General features: G+C 45.0%; 2 protein-coding genes across 2 annotated transcripts; both read left to right on the top strand.

Moving 5' to 3' along the window:
- Positions 1 to 1,076: 1,076 nt before the first annotated feature.
- LOC127598181 (fibroblast growth factor 6-like) lies at positions 1,077 to 20,952 on the top strand. Its single transcript, XM_052061828.1, has 3 exons — positions 1,077 to 1,524; positions 2,034 to 2,137; positions 15,579 to 20,952. Exons 1-3 carry the CDS (start codon positions 1,176 to 1,178, stop codon positions 15,753 to 15,755), a joined length of 630 nt encoding a protein of 209 aa, XP_051917788.1. The 5' UTR covers positions 1,077 to 1,175; the 3' UTR covers positions 15,756 to 20,952.
- On the top strand, positions 19,703 to 27,124 carry LOC127597364 (uncharacterized). Its single transcript, XM_052060353.1, has 5 exons — positions 19,703 to 19,768; positions 21,911 to 22,060; positions 22,157 to 22,307; positions 22,505 to 22,608; positions 24,280 to 27,124. Exons 1-5 carry the CDS (start codon positions 19,703 to 19,705, stop codon positions 24,685 to 24,687), a joined length of 879 nt encoding a protein of 292 aa, XP_051916313.1. The 3' UTR covers positions 24,688 to 27,124.
- The last annotated feature ends 132 nt before the right edge of the window (positions 27,125 to 27,256 follow it).

Below are 27,256 nucleotides of genomic sequence, written 5' to 3'. Positions count from 1 at the left end.
ACTGTGTGTGATTGGCATAGAGCGATACAATGCAACACATCTTTCTTTACTTGGTGCTTTCACAACAGGTGCAGCTGTACAGAACATTTAACATTAAATGACATCCGCTATTACTGCTTCAAACAACGAGGATTACATAGGAATAGTTGTTATGATTGTATTGTTGATGTTTTATTATACGTGTTCTTTTGGGAATAAAACGGGTGAATTTTACTGTTTAATTCATATTCCACAAATGCAAATTTAAGCAGAATACTCTGTCGAGACTAGTTGGGGCCACGTGGTGAAAAACTACATGGGACATTTTTTTACTTGACTGAGTACTTCATTATTTGCAGTACTACTTTTTATGAGTAAATATACTACATGATACTTTTTAATGGAAAAAGATACCACCTACTTCGACGTGATTTGTCGTGAATCATTTTTGAACCATCACATTGAACTGATACAATCGCACACGGCACACTTGATCTCTCGGGTGGCACTCACTGGGGTAGACGATGTCCTCCAGAAATTTGTTTGCTAAAATTGTTGAAGGTTGCAGAAGATGAAGTGGCACCGCAGGAGCCTTGTCATTGCTCTCCAGTGACAAGTGGGACTGTTTTTACACCTTCTTTCTAAATAAGGAAGCGGCCTGCCAGACATATGACCACCAACCCAATTTGGGTGCTGCCGTGAGCCCACTCAACCCCCCTTACGCCCATTACTGGGCCAATGACAAAACATTGAAGGCACTTTCTTGCTGCCATCCGGGCCCTCTCCAGCCTTACATTGGGAATCAGTTCCTGGGATGATGCGGAGCCCCTGATAGTGGGCTCTCAATTCTTCCTTTCTTTGTTTTGTGTGTTTGTTTCAGTTTTAGTGCATGGTGAATTTCTCGCAACTCTTCTTCTTGGTCGAGGAGCAAGGAGAGAGAGCAAGTGCGTGCGTGCGTGTGGGGGGCTGGGGGGGGGGGGCGTGGAGGTAGGAGCTGCAAAACATGGTAATCACCAGCAGCAGCACCAGCACCATCACCTCCAGCGTCTCCTCTCCTCCTCTGCACCGGGGCTTGCGTTTCATGCCCTGCACAGCTCCAGAAATAACCCTCAGCCAGCATGCCGAAGGGAGAAAAACAAGAAGAGCGGTATTTTTAGGCTCATTAATTTGGACCACGTGGTCTGAAGGTAAACCGGATGGTCGGAGCTCACAGGCTCCTCGTCAGTATGTCCTGCGAGGCCGGCACGCCGCACTGGACGCTGACCGCGGCGGTTCTCCTGAGCCTCCTGCTGGGCATCGTGTCTGCGTACCCGATCCCGAGCGGCCGGACAAATGGCACCTTGCTGCTGGAGAAGCGCTGGGAGACGCTCTTCTCTCGCTCCGTGCTCGGGATCTCCGGGGAGAAGCCGGAGCTCAACTGGGAGAGCGACTACCTGCTGGGTATCAAGAGAGTGCGGAGGCTCTACTGCAACGTGGGCATCGGCTTCCACCTCCAGATCCTCCCCGACGGCACGATCAACGGTGCCCACCACGAGAACCCGTACAGTGAGTTCTTCCGTGTCATTTGCATGATCGTGCGTCATCTCGGTGGGGGGTGCAAAGACAATTCTATTAAAAAACAAACAGCACCGAGTGACAACCCCCCCACCCCCGGGCCCCCGTCCCTTGCCCTCCTCTTCGCTCTTCCCCTCTTTCTCCCCCTCTCCCTGAGCATGACATGAATGTATGGACGCTTTTAGACACAACTTATTTTTACACTGTGGGCCAGCTCGGGCGGGCCTGTGGCGGTGGAGCCCACGACCACGCAAATGGCGCAATCCCGACACGCACGCGCGCGCGCACGCCAGCACAAATAAATAAATAATCCAATGCGATCGGATGTGAAGAATGCAGAACAAAGAGTCGTCACTCCGCAAGGTTACACCCAGAAGCGCGGAGAGGGAGCATAATGCATGCGAAATCCTAAGCATAATTCTAGTTAAAGTAAGAGGATCCCCCCCCCCGAATCCCCTCCGGTCAGCCGTCCTGCTCCCTGAAATGATTTATGCTTTCAGGTCTCATTGAGATTTCCACGGTGGAGAGAGGAGTGGTGAGCCTGTACGGAGTCAAGAGTGACTTGTATGTCGCCATGAACAGACGTGGGAGGTTATATGGGACGGTAGGTGTGCACCCCCGTTTTACTTGCACCGGAACGACGTGTGAATGGTTCGATAAGTGCTGGCGATTAATGTGCTTGAGCCAGTAGGATTGACACATTCCAAATAGTTGACATCAGGAACTTGTCAATTGGGCCCCCTGACGAAGAAGTCAAATGCAAGACGTTGATCTATGCATTGCATCTGTCTCCTAACATTCTTATAATGCCAAATCACAAACTTGGTGACAAGCTCAGACCATGTGCATGAACATAACGGTCTAAATGCAATAAAAACTCATCTATTTATTAACACATGAGCTGGAGCTACTCCAGCCGAATTTTGACCAGAGGTGAGCTACGCCCACGACTGGTCGCCAGCCAATTACACTCAATTAAAATTTAGTCTTTGATAAACCATGCATGCATACGTTTCAAACGTGGGAGGACATCTGGGCGGACTGCAGGAAGCCCAGAGCTCAGAACTGTGAGACGTCACTATGCACACCATGCCACCTAACAAATCATTTTAAAAAAATATATAATAAACAAAACTATAAAGGGGTCTGGGGTGCCTCTACTTTTGACTTACTCAGTTATTGTGGTTTGGAAGGACGCCCGTCAAAAGTGATTGTCAGGATTTATTCTCTAGACAACTGATGAGTACCTACAATTCCAGCTCTGGCTTCCCTGTGTGGAGTTTGCATGTTCCCCCCGGGCCTGCGTGGGTTTTCTCTGGGTACTCCCACATTCCAAAAACATTTATGGCAGGCTGTTAGAACACTCCAAATTGTCCCTAGGTGTGAGTGTGAGCGTGGACAGTTGTTTGTCTGTGTGTGCCCTGTGATTGGCTGGTAACCGGTTCAGGGTGTCCCCGCCTAATGCCCGAAGACGGCTAGGATAGCCTCCAGCACGCCCGCGGATGAGGGGATCGGAAAATGCAATGCAGAATTGCGCTTTCCCTTCTTTCAGTGTCTTTAGTTTTTCTATTCTCAGTCTTTTAATACCAATTGTTTTGGCTGTTTCTTTTTTTGGAGTTCCCACCAAAAGGCAAGGAAAAAAAGAGAAAAGAAACAAAACAAATGTCCACAATAATTTCGGCATCTCTTACTGGAATGTTTTGGTTGAGGGGCAGTCTGGTGGTGGTGGTGTGGTTTTCACGTCTGCCTCACAGTTCTGAGGCTTATGGGTTGAACTCAGCTGCAACCTTCCTGTGTTGAGTTCTTGCTGTGCGTGTCTGGGATTTCTCTGGCTTCTTCCCACATTTAAAAAAAAAAAAAACAAGGCATGCTGGGAACTTGGGATCATTAAAGACTCGATGTTGTCCATAAGTGAGAATAAAGTGGGAGTATATGTTTTGTCTAAATGTGCCACGTGAGGATGAAAACAAGCACTGTAGCATATAGATTGCTTAAAAAAACTTTAATCATAAAAAAAAGTCTGCCTCTTCAGTTAATAATGAGGACATGGACGAAGGCATTTTGGTTGAATTCTGAGCAATCCAAAGTTGGAGGCTTGCAACCAGAGCTGTATCATCCCATTGTGCTGTATTTCTTGAATCACACATGTGATGGGTCCACTGTACAACCAACACTTAACCTTATGCGTTTTATGTTCTTTTAACATCCGCTTCGGACATGCTCAAAGGTACTTGACTTGAGTTGGAGAGATTTGTGTGCATGTCAGCAGTAACCTTGATGTCACTGGCGGTGAAATGACAATGACACGTGTTCCCGTTGGTGGCGGCCGCTTGGCTTGTGGGCTGACATCCTTGACAGGCAGAATGTATCTCCTCTCGAGTGATGAAGTGTTAGCTTGCCACTGTGCTGGTGATCTGATAAGCGATTGAATTTAGCCACATGGAGGCAGCCGGCTGGCCTGCTATAGACACGCCATGTTGGCCAGTCAGCACTGCAGCGCTTGCACCGTATGTTTCCTTTATAGTGGTGGCTGATGTTTTGTTGACTACTGAGGGACTTGAAAGATTCTTGTTCCCCTTAAAGCAAACCCTCTTGGATTTTGTTCGATTCAATTAGAAGCTTTCAAATGTACCGGATTTTGGATTGCGTTGAAAGTTGTTCAAATTAGTCCAGTGAGTGTGGTTAAGGGCTGGAACCTATATTATGTCTACAATTGTTGAAGTGGCAAAAAAATGATGACGTTGAGCCAAATGAAACATAAATATAACAATAGTTGCACCTGTTCCATAGTTCAACACTTTTGTCTTTGAATTTCATAACCGGCTATTGTCGTCCTCTGGGAAAATGGTTGTTATTTACTTCCATGGTCCTTGGTGAGAGAATTGATCACTTTTTTTTTCATATTTTGGAGAGCGCCCATATGCCATTTTGCCAAAAACAGGAAGTGTGTTCTCATTCACTTCAGTAGGAATTTGTACAAAAAGTTATACACTGGACTGGAGTCACTGATCTTAATGGGGCTCACTTGCATCACTGCAGGCTGCGGGGCTTCATTCACCACTTTGTGGCAAATTGTCATTTTGATTGTGAAAGTTTGTGTCTCTCACTCTGTACCGTGCATATGACTGGCAACCAGTCCCGGTTGCATTCTGCACATTGTGTGAAGTCAGCCTGGAGAGGCTCCAGTTGATCTGAACAGGAGAAGTAATCTCGAAAATGAATGCATATATTGGACTTATTTACCCTCTTCTCTAGGACATCAACTTGAGTTTTGAACCCGATGGAAAGTACTGTTTATGAATGTATTTTGATATTTTTATCTGCAAAGTATGTTGCTTCTGACAATTATAGTAACTGTAAAGGAATGGCCTTTATTGTGATGTCACACACAAGCCCAAATGTCTTGTGAGCATCTTAGTTGGCTGTCTGCCTTCTGGTTCACGGGCATTTTTTTTTTCCTGGGGCTGGAAGGATGATTCCCTTCTGACCCAAACCGTAAAAAGACAAGTGCTGTGTATATATACATATATATACAGTATATTTTTCATTCATCTTCCGAACCGCTTCATCCTCACTAGGGTCGCGGGGGTGCTGGAGCCTATCCCAGCTGTCTTCTGGGCAGTAGGCGGGGGACACCCCGAATTGGTAGCCAGCCAATCGCAGGGCACACAGAGACGAACAACCTTGCACGCCCTCACTCACACCTAGTGACAATTTGTGTGTGTGTGTGTGTGTGTGTGTGTGTATATATATATATATATATATATATATATATATATATATATATATATATATATAATATATATTTAAATATACACACGGTATATGTATTAGAGCTGTCAGTTTAGCGCGTTTTTATTGGCATTAATTTAGATGAATTTTACATTTTTCTCGCGAGATTAACGCGGCACACGTCACAGTGAATGTTACGTTGCTCTATAAATAAACCAGAAACAAAACAACCAGTGCGCTGTATAGGTCCACGCACATTTGTTTAGCCAGCCACGGCAGCGCCAGACACCGAAAACTGATACTTATAGACTTTATGAATGGAAAGTTTACTTTAAAAAAGTTGCCAATTGTTCTACTGACAAGACCAAAGTTACCAGTATCATTCAGGTATACGATGTATGCCACTGACGCGATTGTTACTTGTTTGGAACTATTTTGTGTGGAAGGTTACAGTGTTCCGTGTCCATATAAATAGAGTGGATGGAGCTTCTCTGTCTTGGTCTGACAGTGACGGTGAAGTTCGGCGGTGTAGTGGTAGCGACCACACTGAAAATAAAACGTCTTCAGTGTTGTCATTGAACCAAGTGTAGTCATCCGAAATGATGTCTACACAAAACCGTAGAGCAGGCATGGTCAAAGTCCGGCCCGGGGGCCAAATCCGGCCCGCGGTCGAATTTCATCCGGCCCTCGGCCCCTGTCATAAAATCAGTGCCGTCTGGCCCCCACGTTGGGCGCAATGGAACACGTGTTGCATTGACTGAGGTCTCGTAGACTGGTGAGTGATGTTTCATAGAGTACTGCTTCCCTCTAGTGGTTAAATGAGTAATAGCATTCACTAAATGAGTAATAGCATTTAGACACTAGAGGGCATCACTCACGAGTTAACAAGACATCACTCCGTGTTTATATTGACTGATATGTCATATTTCAAATGATCCTTGCAGTTGTGGATATGTGTATTGCTTGTTCATTTCCCTGTTGTTCGAGTCAAAGGTTTTGTGACTATTGAAAAGTCATGGTGATACATTTTATGTTTCAAATCAATCAATTTGCACTCAGGAGACTTCTGTTTAAGAAAAAGTCAAGTGAATAAGCAGTTGCATGTGATATACCTGTTTCAAATGAACCAAAAGAAATTCTTAAGATTGTTGAAATTAAAATAAAAATGGAAATGAGAAACAGACTGGCTTACTAAAATTTGTTGAACAATATTGTTGTTCAATGTAAAGAATGTCAGCCAAGGTCGGCCCCCTGACATTTTACCACATAAAATCTGGCCCCCTTGGCAAAAAGTTTGGACACCCCTGCCGTAGAGAGACTTGTGCGCAAGAAGGACCAAGAGAATCAACATAGCCTGACTGCTGTGTGCAAAGCAACCATGGCTTAAATCCACTATCGGCTGAGTACTAGTTTACCTTAGATGTGCACTTTATAATGTTATGTTGCTCTGTTTTGAGTCCATAAAAAGAGCTGTTAAAGCAGCTGTTGTATGACAAAATATTTTTTTCACTGTTGTTGATGGACAGTAATATTGTGCGAGAGATTATGTGTGAATAACTGCTCCAAGTGAAAAATGTTCATTTAAAATTGTTATTTCAGTAAATATTTGCATTTTGCACATAGAAAACTGATTCATGATTCCATGTTGATGAGAGCATTAAAATGGGGAAAAATGGACAAAAAAAATATAAAAGGAAATTCAGAAACGATAAAAAATGCGTGAGTGATCACGATTAATTTTTTATTTCATTTGAGTTAATTATGACAGTTGCATTTTTAATTAGATTAAATATTTTAATCGCTTGACAGCTCTAATATATATATATATAGAGAGAGAGAGAGAGAGAGAGAGAGAGAGAGAGAGAGAGAGAGAGAGAGAGAGAGAGAGAGAGAGAGAGAGAGAGAGAGAGAGAGAGAGAGAGAGAGAGAGAGAGAGAGAGAGAGAGAGAGAGAGAGAGAGAGAGAGAGAGAGAGAGAGAGAGAGAGAGAGAGAGAGAGAGAGAGAGAGAGAGAGAGAGAGAGAGAGAGAGAGAGCTGACAGCTCTATATATTAGAGCTGTCAGTTTAGCGCGTTTTTATTGGCATTAATTTAAATGAATTTTAACGCGATTTAATTATTTCTCGCGAGATTAACACGGAACACGTCACAGCGGATGTTACGTTGCTCTATATATAAACCAGAAACAAAACAACAAGCGCGCTGCATAGGACCCCGCACTTTGTTTTGCCAGCCACCGAAAACGGATAATTTTAAAGAGTTTATGAATGGAAAGTTTACTTTTAAAAAGTTGCCAGATTGTTCCATTGACAAGACCAAAGTTACCTGTATCATACAGGTATACGATGTATGCCACTGGCTTGATTGTTACTTGTTTGGAACTATTTTGTGTGGAAGGTTACCGTGTTCCGTGTCCATATACATAGAGCGAGTGGAGCTTCTTTGAGTTCGTCTGGCAGTGACGGTGAGCAGCAGTGGTAGCGACCTAGCGAAAATAAAATGTCTCCAGCGTTGTCATCGAACCAGGTGTAGTCATCCAAAATGATGTCTACACAAAACCTTTGAGAGACTTCTGCGCAAGAAGGACAAACAGAATCAACAGAATCTGACTGCTGTGTTCAAAGCATATATATATATATATATATATGTATATATATATATATATATATATATTAGAGCTGTCAAACGATTAAAATATTTAATCGAATTAAAAATGCTACTGTCATAATTAACTCAAATGAACTAAAAAATTAATCGTGATTACTCACACATTTTTTATCGTTTCTGAATTTCCTTTCACATATTTCGTCCTATTTTTTCCCCATTTTAATCTCTCACACAACTGTCCATCAATAACGGTGAAAAAAATATTTTGTCACACAACATCTGCTTTAACAGCTTTTTTTTTAATGAAATCAAAACAGAGCAATATAACATTATAAAGTGCACATCTAAGGTACACTAGTACTCAGCCTATAGTGGATTTAAACCATGGTTGCATACTTCGTTTTTCTCAAGTTTGCTTTGAACACAGCAGTCTGTTTCTGTATGTTTGTTGAAGAATAACGAGACACCGGACACCAGTGTTCATTATGTGCCGCTGTATTCGAAACTGCCGGCCGTACAAACAAGCACACGCACTTCCCCCGTGCTGCAGGGTCAAACCATTCTGAAAGGGGGGGGGGGGGTTCACTCCCCCTAACACAGTCAGGCTATGTTGATTGTGTTGGTCCTTCTTGCGCGGAAGTCTCTCTACGGTTTTGTGTAGACCTCATTTCAAATGACTACACATGGTTCGATGACAACACTGGCGACGTTTTACTTTCGCTAGGTCGCTACCACTGTAGCGCACTGTCACTGTCAGACGAACACAGAGAAGCTCCACCCGCTCTATTTATGTGGACACGGAACGCTGTAACCTTCCACACAAAATAGTTCCAAACAAGTAACAATCGCGTCAGTGGCATACATCGTATACCTGTATGATACAGAGAGAGAGAAGAACAGATAACTTTGGTCTTGTCAGTGGAGCAATATGGCAACTATTTAAAGGTAAACTTTCCATTCATAAACTCTTTAAGTATCCGTTTTCGGTGTCTCGCGCTGCCGTGGCTGGCAAAACAGACATGGGCGTGGACTTCTGCAGCGCGCTTGTTGCTTTGTTTCTGGTGTATTTATAGAGCACCGTAACATCCGCTTGTGACGTGTGCTGCGTTAATCTCGCGAGAAAAAATTTAATCCCGTTAAAATTCATTTAAATTAATGCCAATAAAATGTGCTAAACTAACAGCTCTTATATATATATATATATATATATATATATATATATATATATATATATAGGCGGCCCGGTAGTCCAGTGGTTAGCACGTCGGCTTCACAGTGCAGAGGTACCGGGTTCGATTCCAGCTCCGGCCTCCCTGTGTGGAGTTATCATGTTCTCCCCGGGCCTGCGTGGGTTTTCTCCGGGTGCTCCGGTTTCCTCCCACATTCCAAAAACATGCGTGGCAGGCTGATTGAACACTAAAATTGTCCCTAGGTGTGAGTGTGAGTGCGACTGGTTGTTCGTTTCTGTGTGCCCTGCGATTGGCTGGCAACCGATTCAGGGTGTCCCCCGCCTACTGCCCGGAGACAGCTGGGATAGGCTCCAGCACCCCCCGCGACCCTAGTGAGGATCAAGCGGCTCGGAAAATGAATGAATGAATGAATATATATATATATATTAGATTAAATATTTTAATCGCTTGGCAGCTCTAATAAAAAAACAAAAAATCCTCATCTCACCCCTCGGGTGGTGTCCGTCCCTCATTCAGCTCGGGTCCTCTACCAGAGGCCAGGAAGCTTGAGGGTTCTGCGCAGTATCTTTGCTGTTCCCAGCACTGCACATTTCTGTACTGAGATGTCCGATGTTGTTCCCGGGATCTGTTGCAACCACTCATCTAGTTTGGGGGTCACTGCCCCGAGTGCTCCGACCACCACAGGCACGACTGTCACCTTTACCTTCCAGGCTCTCTCCAGCTCCTCTCTGAGCCCTTGGTATTTCTCGAGTTTCTCGTGTTCCTTCTTTCTGATGTTTCCATCACTTGGGACCGCTACATCCACTACAACGGCTTTCCTCTGCCCTTTATCTATGATCACGATATCTGGTTGGTTCACCATTACCATCTTGTCAGTCTGGACCTGGAAGTCCCAGAGGATCTTCGCTCTGTCATTCTCCACCACCTTCGGAGGTGTTTCCCATTTTGACCTTGGGTTTTCCAGTCCATACTCCGCACAGATATTTCGGTAGACTATGCCAGCCACCTGGTTCCATGGCCATAAACTATTCATTCAGCTTCCTAACCGCTTGATCCTCACTAGGGTCGCGGGGGGTGCTGGAGCCTATCCCAGCTGTCTCCGGGCAGTAGGCGGGGGACACCCTGAATCGGTTGCCAGCCTATCGCAGGGCACACAGAGACGAACAACCATCCACGCTCACACTCACACCTAGGGACAATTTAGAGTGTTCAATCAGCCTGCCATGCATATTTTTGGAATGTGGGAGGAAACCGGAGCACCCGGAGAAAACCCACGCAGGCCCGGGGAGAACATGCAAACTCCACACAGGGAGGCCGGAGATATATAAAAATCCTCATCTCACCCTTCGGGTGGTGTCCGTCCCTCATTCAGCTCGGGTCCTCTACCAGAGGCCAGGAAGCTTGAGGGTTCTGCGCAGTATCCTTGCTGTTCCCAGCACTGCACATTTCTGGACTGAGATGTCCGATGTTGTTCCCGGGATCTGTTGCAACCACTCATCTAGTTTGGGGGTCACTGCCCCGAGTGCTCCGACCACCACAGGCACGACTGTCACCTTTACCTTCCAGGCTCTCTCCAGCTCCTCTCTGAGCCCTTGGTATTTCTCGAGTTTCTCATGTTCCTTCTTCCTGATGTTTCCATCACTTGGGACTGCTACATCCACTACAACGGCTTTCCTCTGCCCTTTATCTATGATCACGATATCTGGTTGGTTCGCCATTACCATCTTGTCAGTCTGGATCTGGAAGTCCCACAGGATCTTCGCTCTGTCATTCTCCACCACCTTCGGAGGTGTTTCCCATTTTGACCTTGGGGTTTCCAGTCCATACTCCGCACAGATGTTTCGGTAGACTATGCCAGCCACCTGGTTATGGCGTTCCATGTAGGCTTTCCCTGCCAGCATCTTACACCCTGCAGTTATGTGTTGGATCGTCTCAGGTGCCTCTTTGCACAACCTACACCTTGGGTCTTGTCTGGTGTGGTATATGTGGGCCTCGATGGCTCTGGTGCTCAAGGCCTGCTCCTGAGCAGCCAGGATGAGTGCCTCTGTGCTGTCCTTCAGGCCAGCCCTCTCTAGCCACTGATAGGACTTCTTGAGATCAGCCACTTCAGTTATGGTCCGGTGGTACATCCCGTGTAGGGGCTTGTCCTCCCATGATGGTCCCTCTTCCAGCGCCTCATCTTCTGTTCCCCATTGTCTGAGACATTCTCTGAGTACGTCATCCGTTGGAGCCTTCTCCTTGATGTATTCATGGAGCTTGGATGTTTCATCCTGGACAGTGGCTCTCACACTCACTAGTCCCCGGCCTCCATCCTTTCGGCTTGCGTACAGTCTCAGGGTGCTGGATTTGGGTGGATTTGGGATGGAACCCTCCATGCATGGTTAGGAGCTTTCGGGTCTTAACATCCGTGGTCTGAATCTCTTCCTTTGGCCACCTTATTATTCCTGCAGGGTATCTGATCACTGGCAGGGCATAGCTGTTTATTGCCCGGGTCTTATTCTTGCCATTGAGCTGGCTTCTTAGGACTTGCCTCTATATATATATATATATATATATATATATATATATATATATATATATATATATATATATATATATATATATATATATATATATGTCTCATGGAAGCCATGAGATACGTTACCCCCCATGGAAAAGACGGTTGGAGGCTAAGATCAAGGCGGCCCGGAAAGATGTGAGTCAATTGACGGAGGCCCAGAGAGGTGTGATGAAAAGGCCGATACCCGAGAGGTACATCCAGATGACCATACCTGAAGCACTCGAAACTGCCAAACAAAGGCTCTAAGCCTTGTCCAGTCGCCTAAAGCGGTACACGAAAGAGAATGAGGCCAGACGAATAAACAGGCTGTTCGCAACACAGCCTGCGAAAGTGTACGCTCAGTGGCAGGGTCCTAACAACAGAGCTGACCCACCAAGACTGGAAATTGAAAGGTACTGGAAAGGCATATGGGAGAAGGAGGTTGCACATAACAGCAGTGCACAATGGCTGGTGACCCTGAGAGAGGAGCACAGCAACCTCCCTTAACAGAACCCAGTTACCATAACAGTGGCAGACATACAGGAAAGAGTCTCAGATATGAAGAACTGGACAGCACCAGGCCCGGACATAGTCCACACCTACTGGCTAAAGAAACTCACAGCACTCCATGAGCGCCTAGCAGTACAAATGAACCAGCTGCTGAGGGATGGGACTCACCCAGAATGGCTAACCGAAGGGCGAACGATCCTGATCATGAAGGATCCCGCGAAGGATGCAGCCCCATCCAACTATCGGCCAATAACCTGTCTCTCCACAACATGGAAGCTCATGTCCGGCATCATTGCGGCTAAGATAAGTGGACACATGGATCAATACATGAACGAAGCGCAGAAGGGCATTGGTAGAGATACCAGAGGAGCCAAACATCAGCTCCTGGTTGACAGAACAGTCCCACAAGACTGCAGGTCCCGACGAACCAACCTGTGAACAGCTTGGATTGATTACAAGAAAGCCTATGACTCGATGCCACATACATGGATCACTGAATGCTTGGAGTTGTATAAGGTGAACAGGAACCTAAGAGCCTTTGTTGCGAACTCGATGAGTATGTGGAAAACCACACTTGAAGCCAATGGCAAGCCACTTACCCAAGTGTCCATCAAATGTGGCATATACCAAGATGATGCACTCTCCCCACTGCTGTTCTGCATAGGACTGAACCCCCTAAGCCAAGTAATCACCAAGACAGGCTATGGATACCGCCTCAGAAATGGAGCTACAATCAGTCACCTCCTCTACATGGATGACATAAAGCTGTATGCTAAGAGCGAAAGGGACATAGATTCCCTGATCCACACAACCGGGATCTACAGCAGCGACATCGGGATGTCATTCGGGCTTGAGAAATGTAGTCGGATGGTGACTAAGAGAGGAAAGGTAGTCCGCACTGAAGGGGTCTCACTCCCTGAAGGAACAATAGCAGACATTGAGGACAGCTACAAAGTACCTCGGTATACCGCAAGCCAATGGCAACCTCGAACTGGCAACAAGAAAAGCGGCTACGGCCAAATACCTCCAGCGAGTGAGGCAAGTCCTAAGAAGCCAGCTCAATGGCAAGAATAAGACCCGGGCAATAAACAGCTATGCCCTGCCAGTGATCAGATACCCTGCAAGAATAATAAGGTGGCCAAAGGAAGAGATTCAGACCACGGACGTTAAGACCCGAAAGCTCCTAACCATGCATAGAGGGTTCCATCCCAAATCCAGCACCCTGAGACTGTACGTAAGCCGAAAGGAAGGAGGCCGGGGACTAGTGAGTGTGAGAGACACTGTCCTGGATGAAACATCCAAGCTCCATGAATACATCAAGGAGAAGGCTCCAACGGATCACGTACCCTGAGAATGTCTCAGACAATGGGGAACAGAAGATGAGGCGCTGGAAGAGGGACCATCATGGGAGGACAAGCCCTTACACGGGATGTACCACCGGACCATAACTGAAGTGGCTGATCTCAAGAAGTCCTATCAGTGGCTAGAGAGGGCTGGCCTGAAGGACAGCACAGAGGCACTCATCCTGGCTGCTCAGGAGCAGGCCTTGAGCACCAGAGCCATCGAGGCCCAGATATACCACACCAGACAAGACCCAAGGTGTAGGTTGTGCAAAGAGGCACCTGAGATGATCCAACACATAACTGCAGGGTGTAAGATGCTGGCAGGGAAAGCCTACATGGAACACCATAACCAGGTGGCTGGCATAGTCTACCGAAACATCTGTGCGGAGTATGGACTGGAAACCCCAACGTCAAAATGGGAAACACCTCCGAAGGTGGTGGAGAATGACAGAGCGAAGATCCTATGGGACTTCCAGATCCAGACTGACAAGATGGTAATGGCGAACCAACCAGATATCGTGATAATAGATAAAGGCCAGAAGAAAGCCGTTGTAGTGGATGTAGCGGTCTTAAGTGATGGAAACATCAGGAAGAAGGAACATGAGAAACTCGAGAAATACCAAGGGCTCAGAGAGGAGCTGGAGAGAGCCTGGAAGGTAAAGGTGACAGTCGTGCCTGTGGTGGTTGTAGCACTCGCGGCAGTGACCCCCAAACTAAATGAGTGGTTGCAACAGATCCCGGGAACAACATCGGACATCTCAGTCCAGAAGTGTGCAGTGCTGGGAACAGCAAGGATACTGCGCAGAACCCTCAAGCTTCCTGGCCTCTGGTAGAGGACCCGAGCTGAATGAGGGACGGACACCACCCGAGGGGTGAGATGAGGATTTTTTTTTATGTGTGTGTGTGTGTGTGTGTGTGTGTGTGTTTGTGTGTTTGTCTGCATGTTACTTTACTTTGCAAGTGTGATGAAACAATTCCAGTGCAAACATGGAAAATGTGAAATGATTTGCTTCTATCTCAACTTGCACCAAGATGTAACGGGTTCTTGCTCATTGTACCGACTTTGCGTCATCATAATACACTAAATTCCTCGACTCAATCCTGTGTTCTTCCATCACGGTTTGGTTTGAGGCCGCCACAAAAAAGGACAAAATGCGACTTCAACGGACAGTTAGGACGGCGGAAAAAATAATTGGCACCGCCCTACCCACTCTTGAGGACTTGCACACTGCAAGAATCAAGACAAGGGCACGAAAAATCCCCCTGGATCCCCCGCACCCTGCCCACCACCTTTTCCAGCTACTCCCCTCAGGCAGACGCTACAGATCCATGCACACCAAATCCAGTAGACACTTAAACAGCTTCTTCCCTCTAGCCATTAACTGCCTAAACAGTCACTGACGTAGTCACTCTTCTTGTATTACAAATACTGCTACTGGTCACTCTAAAATGGTTCAATGATTTTGTTGTTTACGATGATACTAATGCAGCGTGTTATACCGGAAACAAATTCCTTGTGTGTTCTACATACTTGGCCAATAAAGATGATTCTGATTCTGATTCTAAATACTGGCAAAACAATGGTTCATCAAATCAATAACTCTTCCCCCGATGCTTTGGCCAGAATGCCGTTTGATGTGTGGATCAAATTTCTGGATGACGTGTTTATCACGACTGGACATATACAGAGGAATCTCGATCAGAGTACAGTGGCAAAATAATGGCTAACATTACCGTAACATAGTTGCGACGTTCCTTTTTATCCAACAGCATAAAATTTTAGTGCCTTAGCTCCATGTGTGTAATCGACGACCACCTGGTGGCCAAAGCCCACATACTCGAAGGAGGCCCACTGAATCACAGAAAAGTGCGAAAAAAACAACAACTTTTATTTACAATACTGTAGAGTGCCTTTTTTCTTTTTGAAACTGAAGTTAAAGCATTTTTTTTTTGCGTGGCGGGCAGGAAATGATGAAGAGTGTTTTCATTCATTTCAATGGGGACAGATGGATCGTGTATTTGTTTCAAAAATTCCAAAAGGGAACACCCCAACCTTTTTTGCATATGTAGGAATGAGCCCAGGAGGGAGCTGGTGAAAATGACTTTGCCACCTGTGTCCTCTCCAGACAGTCTTCCATGACGAGTGCAAGTTCCGAGAGAGGATGCTCCCCAACAACTACAACGCCTACGAATCGCTGGCGTACAGAGGCTCCTTCGTGGCGCTCAGCAAGCACGGCCGCGTCAAGAGGGGCAACAAGGCCACCACTGCCATGACTGTGACGCACTTCCTACCCCGAATATGACCTCCCCCGAGCAAAGACTGGCAATAACACACTTATTTGCACATGTGGATTCTTTCCCAGGTAACTTCAATACCCGATCCATTCTGAACATCCATAAAAAAAACCACCTCGGTCTGTCATAGAGAGAATATCCAATAGTATTTATTCAGACTTTATATGTATATTTGGGTAGCTTACTTTGTATTAGAAATGATGAAATGCCTTTCTTTGCTGCTTTGTTGGATTTTAAACCAATTTATGTTGGGTGAGGGGAGGAGGCTTCATTGGTCTCTTCATTCTACTGTATGGGTGCTTGCTGGAGTCAGTGGAGTGGGTGCCCCCTTCTTTTTGGAGATGATCATTGTATTACCTCAAAGCACAAAAAACCCTGAAAATATACATGCATGGAACTTATACCGAGGGAAAAAAATGCAAGTGAACATGTTTTTGTTGTGCACCATCTCTGTTTGTTGGATATCGTCTCTGACAGGGCAGCTCAAGCACTTGCAAGTATGGCGGTGGTTGTTCTTGTTTTGTCATGAGGTAGCGGTGCCTTGAATTCCAATTCGGTCCCCCCCCACCCTTGCATGCAAGTATCGCCGGTGCTTAAGTCAGAAATAGGAATGACAGACAAGCCATCACTTCGCAAGTCAGACGCCAGCGTTGGTCTTGAGCCCCATTCCAGGAAGGCCACACGATGTTCCCTCCGGGAATGAGCTAAATGAAGTGAATTGTGATTGCAGAGCCTTTTCGAAACATTTGAAAGAAAGAAATCGGACCCCGGAGGGAGTTTTGACAATCCCGCAATTTGGTGATCAAAAGTCTTTGTGGACATGCCATTGTCATCCAAGTATGAAGGAAACATCATTTTTCTCACTTAAGTTCTACGGATGAGAGTGCGCTGTCTGGCATTTAGACAAAAGAGTGACGGAGGCTTCCCTTTTGGTTTGGCCTTTATGCAGGAAATAGAGTGGACGCTACTGTTGATTAGTCAGTTCACTGTCAATGAGAGTCCGCTCTGATGGACATCAGGATTCGACACTTCAGGTACCCCAGTCACTCCCATTATTCTGACATTATTATTGATGAAATGTTGTATTTATGCAAATTGGTCACTGAGTATGTAGCATACTTTTCCTTGAATGCAGCCCTTTGAGATACTGTAATTTGGCGATGGATCGGGGAGGGGGCAAAGGCCACGACGGCAGCTATGCTCCAAATTGGACTTTTAAGGGTCTCTGCGAGTGGCCGCCGTTGCTGATTGAACGATGCGAGTGATGCAGACGAACACTGCGGGCCCCCCCCATCCATCCGAGCCACTTGTGTACGGAGGCTTTCGATGCTGACGTTTCGTTCTCGGGTTACTGACGTTTCGTTGTTTTCTTGTGGCGACCTTGTTCTTTGAGCAGCATGACAAGCAAGCCTCTCGTGTTTTCTCATGCGGATTGAGATGAGGATGTCATGACTCATCGACACCGTTTTCGGCCCTGCTGACACGCGCTGCAATCAGTGTTTAGTTTTGGGGTACAGTGGAACCTCTGAAGTACTAAAGTTGCTTAGTCGAGCGATTCTGGGAAGTGGGGTGGGGACGGGGGAGCTCAAACATCACAAATGATTTTCTTTGGCTTTTTGAGACATGGATTCCAATTGCCACAAAAGAGGCAGGGAATGTTCCTCAATACAATATCCCTGGAGAACCCACAGAGACAAATTTGGCCCCTATAAATTCTGCTATTCAAATCTTACCCTTAAATCCCAAAGGGTCAAATTTGGCCCTTATCCTAAATTAGGATTCAAGCATTGAATATTTGAAAAAGAAAAACATATTTTGGTGTCCAGTGAACATACAGAAGTCATTTAATGGACAATTCATCATTTTCCAAAGATGAAAAGGGTTCTTGGGTTCTCCTGGGATATGGCAAAAAAAAAGTGAATCCTTTCATGCACCCTGTAACCTGATAACATGAGAAGCTGCCCACTATTGTAACCGCTGTCCCTGAAAGGGTTAATAATGCTACATTTCCACAAATAGTTGCCTCCGCTAGAAGTGACACCGTTTCTCAATTAATCAGTGCCACGTGAACAAATTAAAGCCCCTCCTCAAATCGCCACCTTGGTTAAAAGTCTCAGTAAGTCTGTTCATGCGCAATGCCGTTCACGCTCAGCGTTAATGCCTAAACTGATTTCCCCTGAGTTCCAAAGTCTGTTGTTAACAGCAGCATTTAAAGTAGCATGTTAACAGCCTTTTGCAAGAATCTTCTTTTACTTTGGAAAACAATGACCGAATCCATTTCAAAAACGTCTGTGAGTACATCATCTCCTCCCCCTCGTGCGATACTGCTTAGCTCTTGTTTTTTTTATCGGGAAACATGATCAAATAAACACAATAATTGGTTTGCAAACAGTAGTCTGGGGGACAATTGTTTCGAAATGCACTTTAAAGCAAAATGAAATGCTATCAGATTAATCGCGATTAACACGCCACAAGATCATCAGTCAGGATCACTTTTAGCGACATCAGATGGTTGAGCCTATGCCGACTTTGATCGAAAAGGAGAGGAAATGATCAAATTCAGTCCGATTACTGGTGTTAAGATGAATCAAAGTTTGGAGTCTTAATAATAAAACAAGTTCCCAGTACGGGATAAATGATGACCTTGCCTTATTTTTTTTTGAGGGGTGGGGGGATTTTCTTTCTGTCAATTTTGTTTTTGTCGATTCTGTGCTCACTCCACATTGTCTTGCAAAGATGCACATTTGTTTAGATTAGATCCATGCTGTCTTCCTCTTTGGAGTTTGCCTCCTTTTTTTTTTGGTCATTCCTCTGCATTTTCCTCATGGTACTCATTTTCTAATTTGTAGTAATTTCATCTGTGCTGGATGTTACATGTTACTCATACAGTACATTTGTCAATAAAGTTTTATACTATGCAATATATATATATATATATATATATATATATATATATATATATATATATTCATTCATCTTACGAGCCGCTTGATCCTCACTAGGGTCGCGGGGGGTGCTGGAGCCTATCCCAGCTGTCTTCGGGCAGTAGGCGGGGGACACCCTGAATCGGTTGCCAGCCAATCGCAGGGCACACAGAAACGAACAACCATTCGCACTCACACTCACACCTAGGGACAATTTAGAGTGTTCAATCAGCCTGCCACGAATGTTTTTGGAATGTGGGAGGAAACCAGAGCACCCGGAGAAAACCCACGCAGGCCCGGGGAGAACATGCAAACTCCACACAGGGAGGTCGGAGCTGGAATCGAACCCGGTACCTCTGCCATGTGAAGCAGACGTGCTAACCACGTGTGTGTATATATATATATATATATATATATATATATATATATATAAAAGCAACAAACTAGTCAATAGACAAGCACATGAGTGGACAGGGAGCGATCTCGAACACAGCCCTGTTGTCACGACATGAGAAAATGAAGTCATTCTTGAAATAGAACGATATGCAAATCAGATCGTGGTCAGTCATTTCATGCGTGTTGTACAAATTTACTGACTGGTAAATGTATTTTTACACTCGTATGACAGTTTAGAATGTTCAAATATTGTCTGTACAGTTAATTAAAGTATGTCTTTTTATTTATTTATTTTTTTTTTTAATCAGACAAAACTGGAGCTTGACCAGCATTGTGTAAAAACTTGAGAGGTTCTACTGTACTACTCAATTTGAAATGTTTTGCAAATTTCTGCACGTAGCAAAGTACCACTCCGTCCAGCTTGGTGGAGTATGATTTGTTTGAAGAAAATGTTGTCACCGTTTACCTCATTCACTCTTAACTGTAAACTGCTGTGGGCAGTGCATCGGGAGGGCGGGGGGGGGGGGGGGGGGTAGGGAGGACAAACTTTCTGCTCATGCTTGGTAACTGAGACGTGTGGCACCTGGATGGCGAGTGCGGCCATGCCAGCGCATACAGCGTTTTTTTTTGCCAAAATGACACCAGAGGTCATATCAGTTGACCTCGAGTCAGGAATAACAGGACACCGTCAGGCCAAAAGGGTCGGTGGGGGTGGGGTGCACAAGAGTTAAGTGGGATGCACTGTAAGTAGCAAAAAGAATCAAATGCTTCCAGAACGGTTGCTTGCTTGGTTAAACATGTTGAATACTGTGATTACAAGGGAGGCTGAAGGTGTTAAACTGTGACTATTATCACTGCTGATAAAGCTATCTTTTGGTTCGATCACCATTATGATTGTTTTGTTAATTTTAACACATGATGGAGGAAATAATCAGAAAATAATCAGCTGTATCTTCTGTTTTTTTTTTGTTTTTTGTTTTTGTTTTTTGCTGGAATGATTGCATGATTGTAACATTTTTGGCAAAACTACTAAAATGAGGATAAATTATTATATGCGGTGCAATTTTATCGAAAGGGGATGAGTCCATGGCTAAGAAGTCTGATTTACACATTTCAAAGCACTTGCTTGTGAAGGCAATATTGTGTGAATTGCTTTTGGCTTTGTTTTGCCATCTCTTGTTGGGTGTTGCACAGGACACTCTTAAAACAACGCGAGGTGGTTCGACTGGCAATACAAGAGAATATTTTACTATTCGCAGCGATGTTGCCTCGAAATGCAACTTTGTTGGGTGTCTTCAAAGGACAAGAAAGTCTGTTGCATGATGTTGTTTTGAGGCAGACTTCCGGTTGAGTTTTGATTTCACTGAGAGAAGTATTGGTATGGTGCGGGAAAAAAAAAGATCCCTTGTCAATCAACTCCCACTTCTTTAATGCCCTATTATGCACAAGGAATTTGGAATGGTCCCTTGTCGGTTTTGCTGACCATCAGCTGCGATTAAAGATCTATGTGGGTTTACAGGAATCTCAAGCGAGTGGATCTGTGCTCAGAATGTGTGTGTGTGTGTGTCTCGCTGTGTGCCTGCAGCCTTTCTGTTTTCCTCTCAGTTTCCTATTCCTGCACTGAGGGGAGAGTGCTTCCTCTTGAGTCCCCCTCCTCTTTTGGAACATATACCTCACCTTCTGCCTTAGTTCTGATTATTGAAATGATTGTAAATTAGTTTGAAACAATAGACTTCTTCAATCATTTGTTTCTGAGAAAAAAATAGGATGGTGAGTACGTTAAAAAAAAGACTATATGACAAATGGGTTTCCTTTTATTTTTGTACGTATGTGCTGTGCACAGCATTCAACTGTATTCCTGATAATAAAAAAGATTTTGTAAAAACTGCTGTGATGTCTTCAAGCTTCCACGTTTGACAATACTTTTGAAACATTTGCTCGAAGATTTGTTATCAATGTTCAGTATACTGATTGATTGTTAGGACAGTTGAGAGAAGCGGACCTGTAATTACCCCCGTACTCCGCCTCTCTTCTTTTTTCACTTGAAACAGAAGAAATTCAACATGATATTTATAACACTGGCAGTAGAGTTCCAACGTTACCTCAGTGGCTGTACTGTATATGTTTGAGTTCCGTTTGGGTCCGATAAAAATTAAATGTATACATTCCTTGAAAAGAGTACTGGAACTACAAGGTCAATTCCTTTTTGTTTTTGTTGTGTACACAAGACAATTGGGTTTCAGATCAAAAAATGAATCTGGCTGGAAGCCCTGGCAAAGCATTTCAAATGAAGAATGCAACAGTCTGGTGAATTCAATGGTTGGCAGGCTTGATGCGGTTCTTGCAGCTAAGGCTTCCGACACCCAAAATTTAATGTTACTCACTTTAAGTTCATTTAATAACACCTGCTTCAATACTTTTGCTCTCTTGAAAAGTGAGAAGCTTCAAACAAAAGGTGCACTGTCCAGAGTTTTTGACATATCCAGATGTAAAGACCATGAAAAAAAAAGAAAAAGCTGGACTTCTGAACTTTTGCCTCATGTTCATCTTTTGATCTGAAAACCCAAATGCGTTGAGTGTGCATCCAAAAAGGAACCCTGCCTTTCAAAACATTTGGAGGGAACTGTCGATTTAGAGAAAGTGATACACCCCGGATGGTTTTGCGTGACACAATGACCACTCGAAGACTATTTGGATGATGTCGATGCGGCTAATGCAGCGAACTTGTTGTCCTCCTTTGTGACGCACTTGCAGTTTACACAGTTGCACGAATACAAATAATGTATTTCAGTTTCCAAAGAGGCAGCGACATTCCTTGTTGCGCTGCCAGTTAAAGATTGCAGGAATTCCACAAAGGCAACCCTAAACCACAGACAAACAACAAGGCTTTGTGTCATTTGGACGCGACCCTGTGTTTAAATAAGCCCGCTGGACTTTCTCCTCCTGCAGAGAGAGCTCCTCACACTCTAAGCGACGGCGCTCGCTCTGCTCTGGTAAGGAAAGCGCGCCTTCCTCAAATGACCATGCAAGCGACTTTCTTCCCATTCCTCCTGATTGCCGCCCATGTGTCTTTACCCTTGGATTGTAAGTTGAGGTCAAAGGACCCTGAGGAGCTACCGCTTCAGCAGAGTGCGAGCTTGATCTCTGGAACGCATTCGGATACGTCAGCCAGGAGGGCACATTACTACGTGCTGCAGAGTGCTGGATCCGTGAGGAAACGTCTTCTCGGCCAATTTCTGGGTGAGTCCGCTTCTGCGTCTTGGTTTGACCTGCGTGGATTCTCAGTAGGCTTTAAAGCTGCTTCGTGCAGGCGTAGGCTGTACTAAAAATCAAGTTGTGAAAAATCGTGCCTCTTTCACATGTCGTCTACGGTATATGTAAAACAACCAAAACGTGCTTTTATTGTGGTCGTCTGATTTTGCCTCAAATCCTTGCAGTTGTTCGTCCCGCGAAGACACAACGGAGCAATTGTGTGTCCATATTTGACCTGAGAAGAAAGCATTTTGTGTGCCTGGACTCCGAGGGGGAGCCGTACAGCTTTGTGAGTCACTTTATTTATTTATATTTTTTAACTTTGATTGCACCCAGATGACTGCAAATTCAGTCCACCCCGTTTATCACAGGGGCTGCGTTCTTGACCCAACGGGTTAAACTGTATTAAAATAGAGCTTTAGAGAGTATCCCTTAGCAGCCGCTTACGCGCTTGCGCTCACATGGGTCTCCGAGCAAGAGGCCGAGCATGCTTGCTTGAAGCCGTTTGCCACCCCCAGTTGAAGTCGGCTTTAAAACTGACACAAAACAAAAGACAAAAAAAAAAAAAAAAAAAAGTATCATATTTCAACATTGAAATGTTCAACCAAACCATATATCACTGCGTCTGATGAACGTCTGCTAATTTAACAATAACATACTAAAGAATGTGAAATGAAATAAAGAGAAATTAGCATTGATGTTATGGCAATTAAAAATCTTTTCATCTATTCTCACTGCTTTGTGGGAATGACGACTGTTACTGGAGATTGGGGAGCTTCTTGTTGCTTTCGAAAGCGGAAATCAAGTCGAACAATATGTTCTATGGGCGCATCGGTGGATGACTGGCTAGCACGTCCGCCTCACAGTGCAGAAGAACAGGGTTCGATATTTTTCTCCGGGCACAACGCTTTCCTCGCGCATTCCGAAACATGCATGACAGGCTGATTGAACGCTCCAAATTGTCGCTCGGCGTGACTGTGAACGCAAATGTTCGTCTACGTGTGCCCTGCGATTGGCCTGCAACCGGTTCAGGGTGTACCCCGACTGCTGCCCGAAGTCAGCCGGGGTAGACTCCAGCACGCCCGCGACCCTTGTGAGGAAAAGCGGATTTGAAAAATGGATGTATGGATATGTTCTGAGAATGACATCAGAGTGCCTAAGAGCTCATGTAACGAACGTCGCGGCTCAAGTGTTTTCTGGGTTTGGTCATGTGACGTCTGCAAGTTGAGCGCCTCGGAACTGTGATGTTATTTTCAGTTGGCAGCAAGTGTCGGAGAGGGTGGCCCGGTAGTCCAGTGGTTAGCACGTCGGCTTCACAGTGCAGAGGTACCGGGTTCGATTCCAGCTCCGGCCTTTCTGTGTGGAGTTTGCATGTTCTCTCCGGGCCTGCGTGGGTTTTCTCCGGGTGCTCCGGTTTCCTCCCACATTCCAAAAACATTCGTGGCAGGCTGATTGAACACTCTAAATTGTCCCTAGGTGTGAGTGTGAGTGCGAATGGTTGTTCGTTTCTGTGTGCCCTGCGATTGGCTGGCAACCGATTCAGGGTGTCCCCCGCCTACTGCCCGGATACAGCTGGGATAGGCTCCAGCACCCCCCGCGACCCTAGTGAGGATCAACCGTCTCAGAAGATGAAGCAAGTGTCGGTAAAAGGCACAATGGCTGCTTAGTTCATATTCCACAAACCAAAATTCTGTGCTTAGACTCATCGAGGTGCATAGAACACATGAGTGTCCACAAATGTTTTGACTGCCCCTTTAATTAAATTACATCCTCGAGAGTTGACCTTAGCGCAGCACGGCATGTTGTGGCATTACACGTTAGGTGTGCAATTCTAAATTCGGATTTGCCCGTCGATGGTCAAAATGATCATGTTAAAGTCTACGCCGTAGTATGCATAATGAGCCACGATACAGCGAGGAAACACTGAAAAGCACGTTGTTGTTCTTTTCTTACCAAACAGAGGCCAAATAACTGGAGCGACTGTCTCTTCTGCCGAATTGGCTTCATCGGTGCCAAACAGAGCAGTGCCATTTACTCTCCAAAAACAAGTCTGCTTGTACTCTCTCACCCTGGGTCATCGGGGCTGTCCTCCGTCTCGCCAATGCGCTTCCTGGCTCGCTTGGTGACGAGACAGAGGAGGAGCGAGGAGGTGAACCCGTCAGACCCGTTAAGGTCCGAGTCGCATCCCTCTCATTCCGTCAAGGAGCACAAAGATTCAGATCACGGCCAGCCGGAACCGGACCAGACGGGAGCCGTGTCAAAGGAGACCATCACCTCCAGTGACGATGACCCCTTAAAGGTCTTACATCCAAACGGGCCTGTGAGTCCAGTCAAGACCAACATAGCGGACCGAGCGGAACAAGACTGACGTCATCAACTTGGGCAATTGTGGTTTAAAGTTAAAAAACGTACACTGGAAGATCTAAGAGTGAACAAGGTCTGTTCCCGAAGATGGTCAAAACTATTTTTTCCCCATCGAAAATAATAACATAAAACCTTTTCAGATTTTTTTTTATGTTGTCAATTATAAATGACGAAGATGCGCTCCATGCATCTCACCTCTTCTTGTAACAGAAGTATAAAAAGGAGTTCACCATTTTAAATGAAAAAAAAAAAAAAAGCAAGCGCTGTCTATGTTGACACTGGAGTCTTCTAACGGGACTTCATGTCGAGTCCCCTCCACAAGTATGGGAACGGCAAGGTCAATTTGTTTGTTTTTGTCTTTTACGGAAGAGTTTCAGATGGAAAGATGAATCGGAAACCAAAGTTCCGTTTTCCTGCTTCTATTTCTCGGTGTTAACATCAAGATGTGCGAAACAGGAACATGACACGAGCGATTTTTGTATGAAGCCACCCATTCAATTTTAAAGTTGATGAAACCGTTTTATCTGGCAATACATGTATCCAACCTTATCAGGCGAAGCGTCATCATTCAACAAGATAATGCAGACTGCCAACACAGCAAAGACGTCATCAGGGGAAAAAAGTGGAAGGTCTTAGACTGGCCAAGTCAATCGGCGGACTTTAACCGAGTCGAGCCTTTGCAATTTTGCCTGCTGAAAAGGAGAGCGAATGGAGAAAGTCTCAGAAATAAACAAGAACCGAAAGAAGCTCGAGAAAAGGCCCGGCAAATCATTTCAAATGAAGAATGCATCATTTTGGAGGGGACCGCGTATTCTGTTGTTGTTTTTGTCGTGACACCCATTGATCCAGGCTGGTCCTTCTTTTGGAGCTATTTTTTTTACATTCACTGAACTGAAGTCTTGTGAGATAAGTGAAGATCTTGGTTCGCAAGGCATATTTTTGCCCAAAAATGGAGGTAGACTTTCAAATGATGTCAAGGCACTCACACAACCCACTATCATCCCTTTGCAAACTGCTCCTACTGTTACAGGAGCAAGGAAGCATTTCCTGTTGCGGGACCGATGCCATTTTCCCAAATGCAGGACTGGAATGAAAATCTTGCCGCAACAGAATGTGTTACCTCACTACCGTGGTTAGTTTGGAAACACTGGATGGCATCATGAGAGGCAGGTTAGGTTCAGTGCACAGTTCAGTGCACAGTGTCCTTGAACCTTTGTTTTCAGTTAAACATCAACCCTCGTGCGAGATGCGGCAAAAGTTTGTTGCGCATTTGGGAAACGCATCATCACTGTGAGCAATTTCGCCTATTTGTAAATGTGTTGGTTTTTGAAATGCTTCATTTTTAATTCAGCGTAATTGGCCTTTGCGTTTGCAACCTTTCATATCAGGTGCCGGACACCGAGTTGTACAAATGATAAAGGTATTTATTTATTGGAAAATGGAAGCGGATGTTGTAACACTTTGTCCCTGCTGAATGTTTCGGTTGCTGTGGCTCCTTTATGATTTGCATCTATGTAGGCTGGTTGATGTCTCAAAGTTTTTAAATTTGGATTACTCGATGTCACGTTTTCTCCCAATCAGAGTGTCAGCTCTTTTCTGTGTTTTCTGGCCTTGTGGCCGCCCTTGGCCTCTGTGTGGACCCCGGGATGGCCGCTGGACTGGCTCTGCCAAGAACCTCTTGTCTGGGCTCCGCCACGCCCGCCCGATTGGTCCCGCCAAGAATCTCTCATCTGGCTTCCTGACCGGCCACTGGATAGGTCCCGCCAAGAACCTGTCTCACTGCTGGCAGGACAGGCATCGGATTGGTCCTGTCAAGAACTTATCGTGTTGCCTTCCTAGAACTTTATTTGATTTTGGTTTTGATTTAGTAGTTTCATGTTTTCCTAATGTTTTTTGTTTGTTTGTGTGCGTGTCGTTAGGTTGTTGTGCCCACCTGTACGCCCACCTGTACTGACACTGTTTTGTCCACGTGTTCCTCGTTGACTTGTTTGTTTCATCTTTGTTGGTTCATTGTCTTATTTGTCACGTCTAACTGCTGTTTGCTGTCGCAGTTCAAGTCAAGCTAGTTTGCTAGTATTTCTGTAGTGACTTTGATGTTTGGTTACTTGGATTCTTGTTGTTTTAGACTTCTGTGTATTTATTGTTTAGACCTCGTTTATCTTTTATTCATTTGCAGTCTAATCTTTGACACGGAATATGAACTTCCACCAGGTTTTGCTTCACAAGCGGAGTCGATCACCGGGTGGTGCCCCTGTTGTCAACGTTTCTTCCTCCTTAAATTAATCTTTCAGTTGCTATGCAGTTGCTGTGACTCTTTTATGCTTTGTATCTTTATTATGTCATACAGGCTTGATGTCTCAGAGTATACACTTGGATTACTCGATGATCTGTCAGCACATCAATCTTTCACCGAAAAGTAAATTTCTCAGATTGTTACTTGACAGGGACAGTCTGTGAAATTTGTTATTTGTCATTTTTTCATCTGTGATTAAAAAAACACTACGAATTAAAATATGTAAAAAATGTTTGATCACATTAAGTGTGTGTGTGTGTGTGTGTATCTATCTATACAA

This window comes from Hippocampus zosterae, chromosome 3, assembly GCF_025434085.1.
Source record: "Hippocampus zosterae strain Florida chromosome 3, ASM2543408v3, whole genome shotgun sequence".
NCBI classification, from domain to species: domain Eukaryota; kingdom Metazoa; phylum Chordata; class Actinopteri; order Syngnathiformes; family Syngnathidae; genus Hippocampus; species Hippocampus zosterae.
This window is presented reverse-complemented; position numbering and strand designations above follow the sequence as displayed.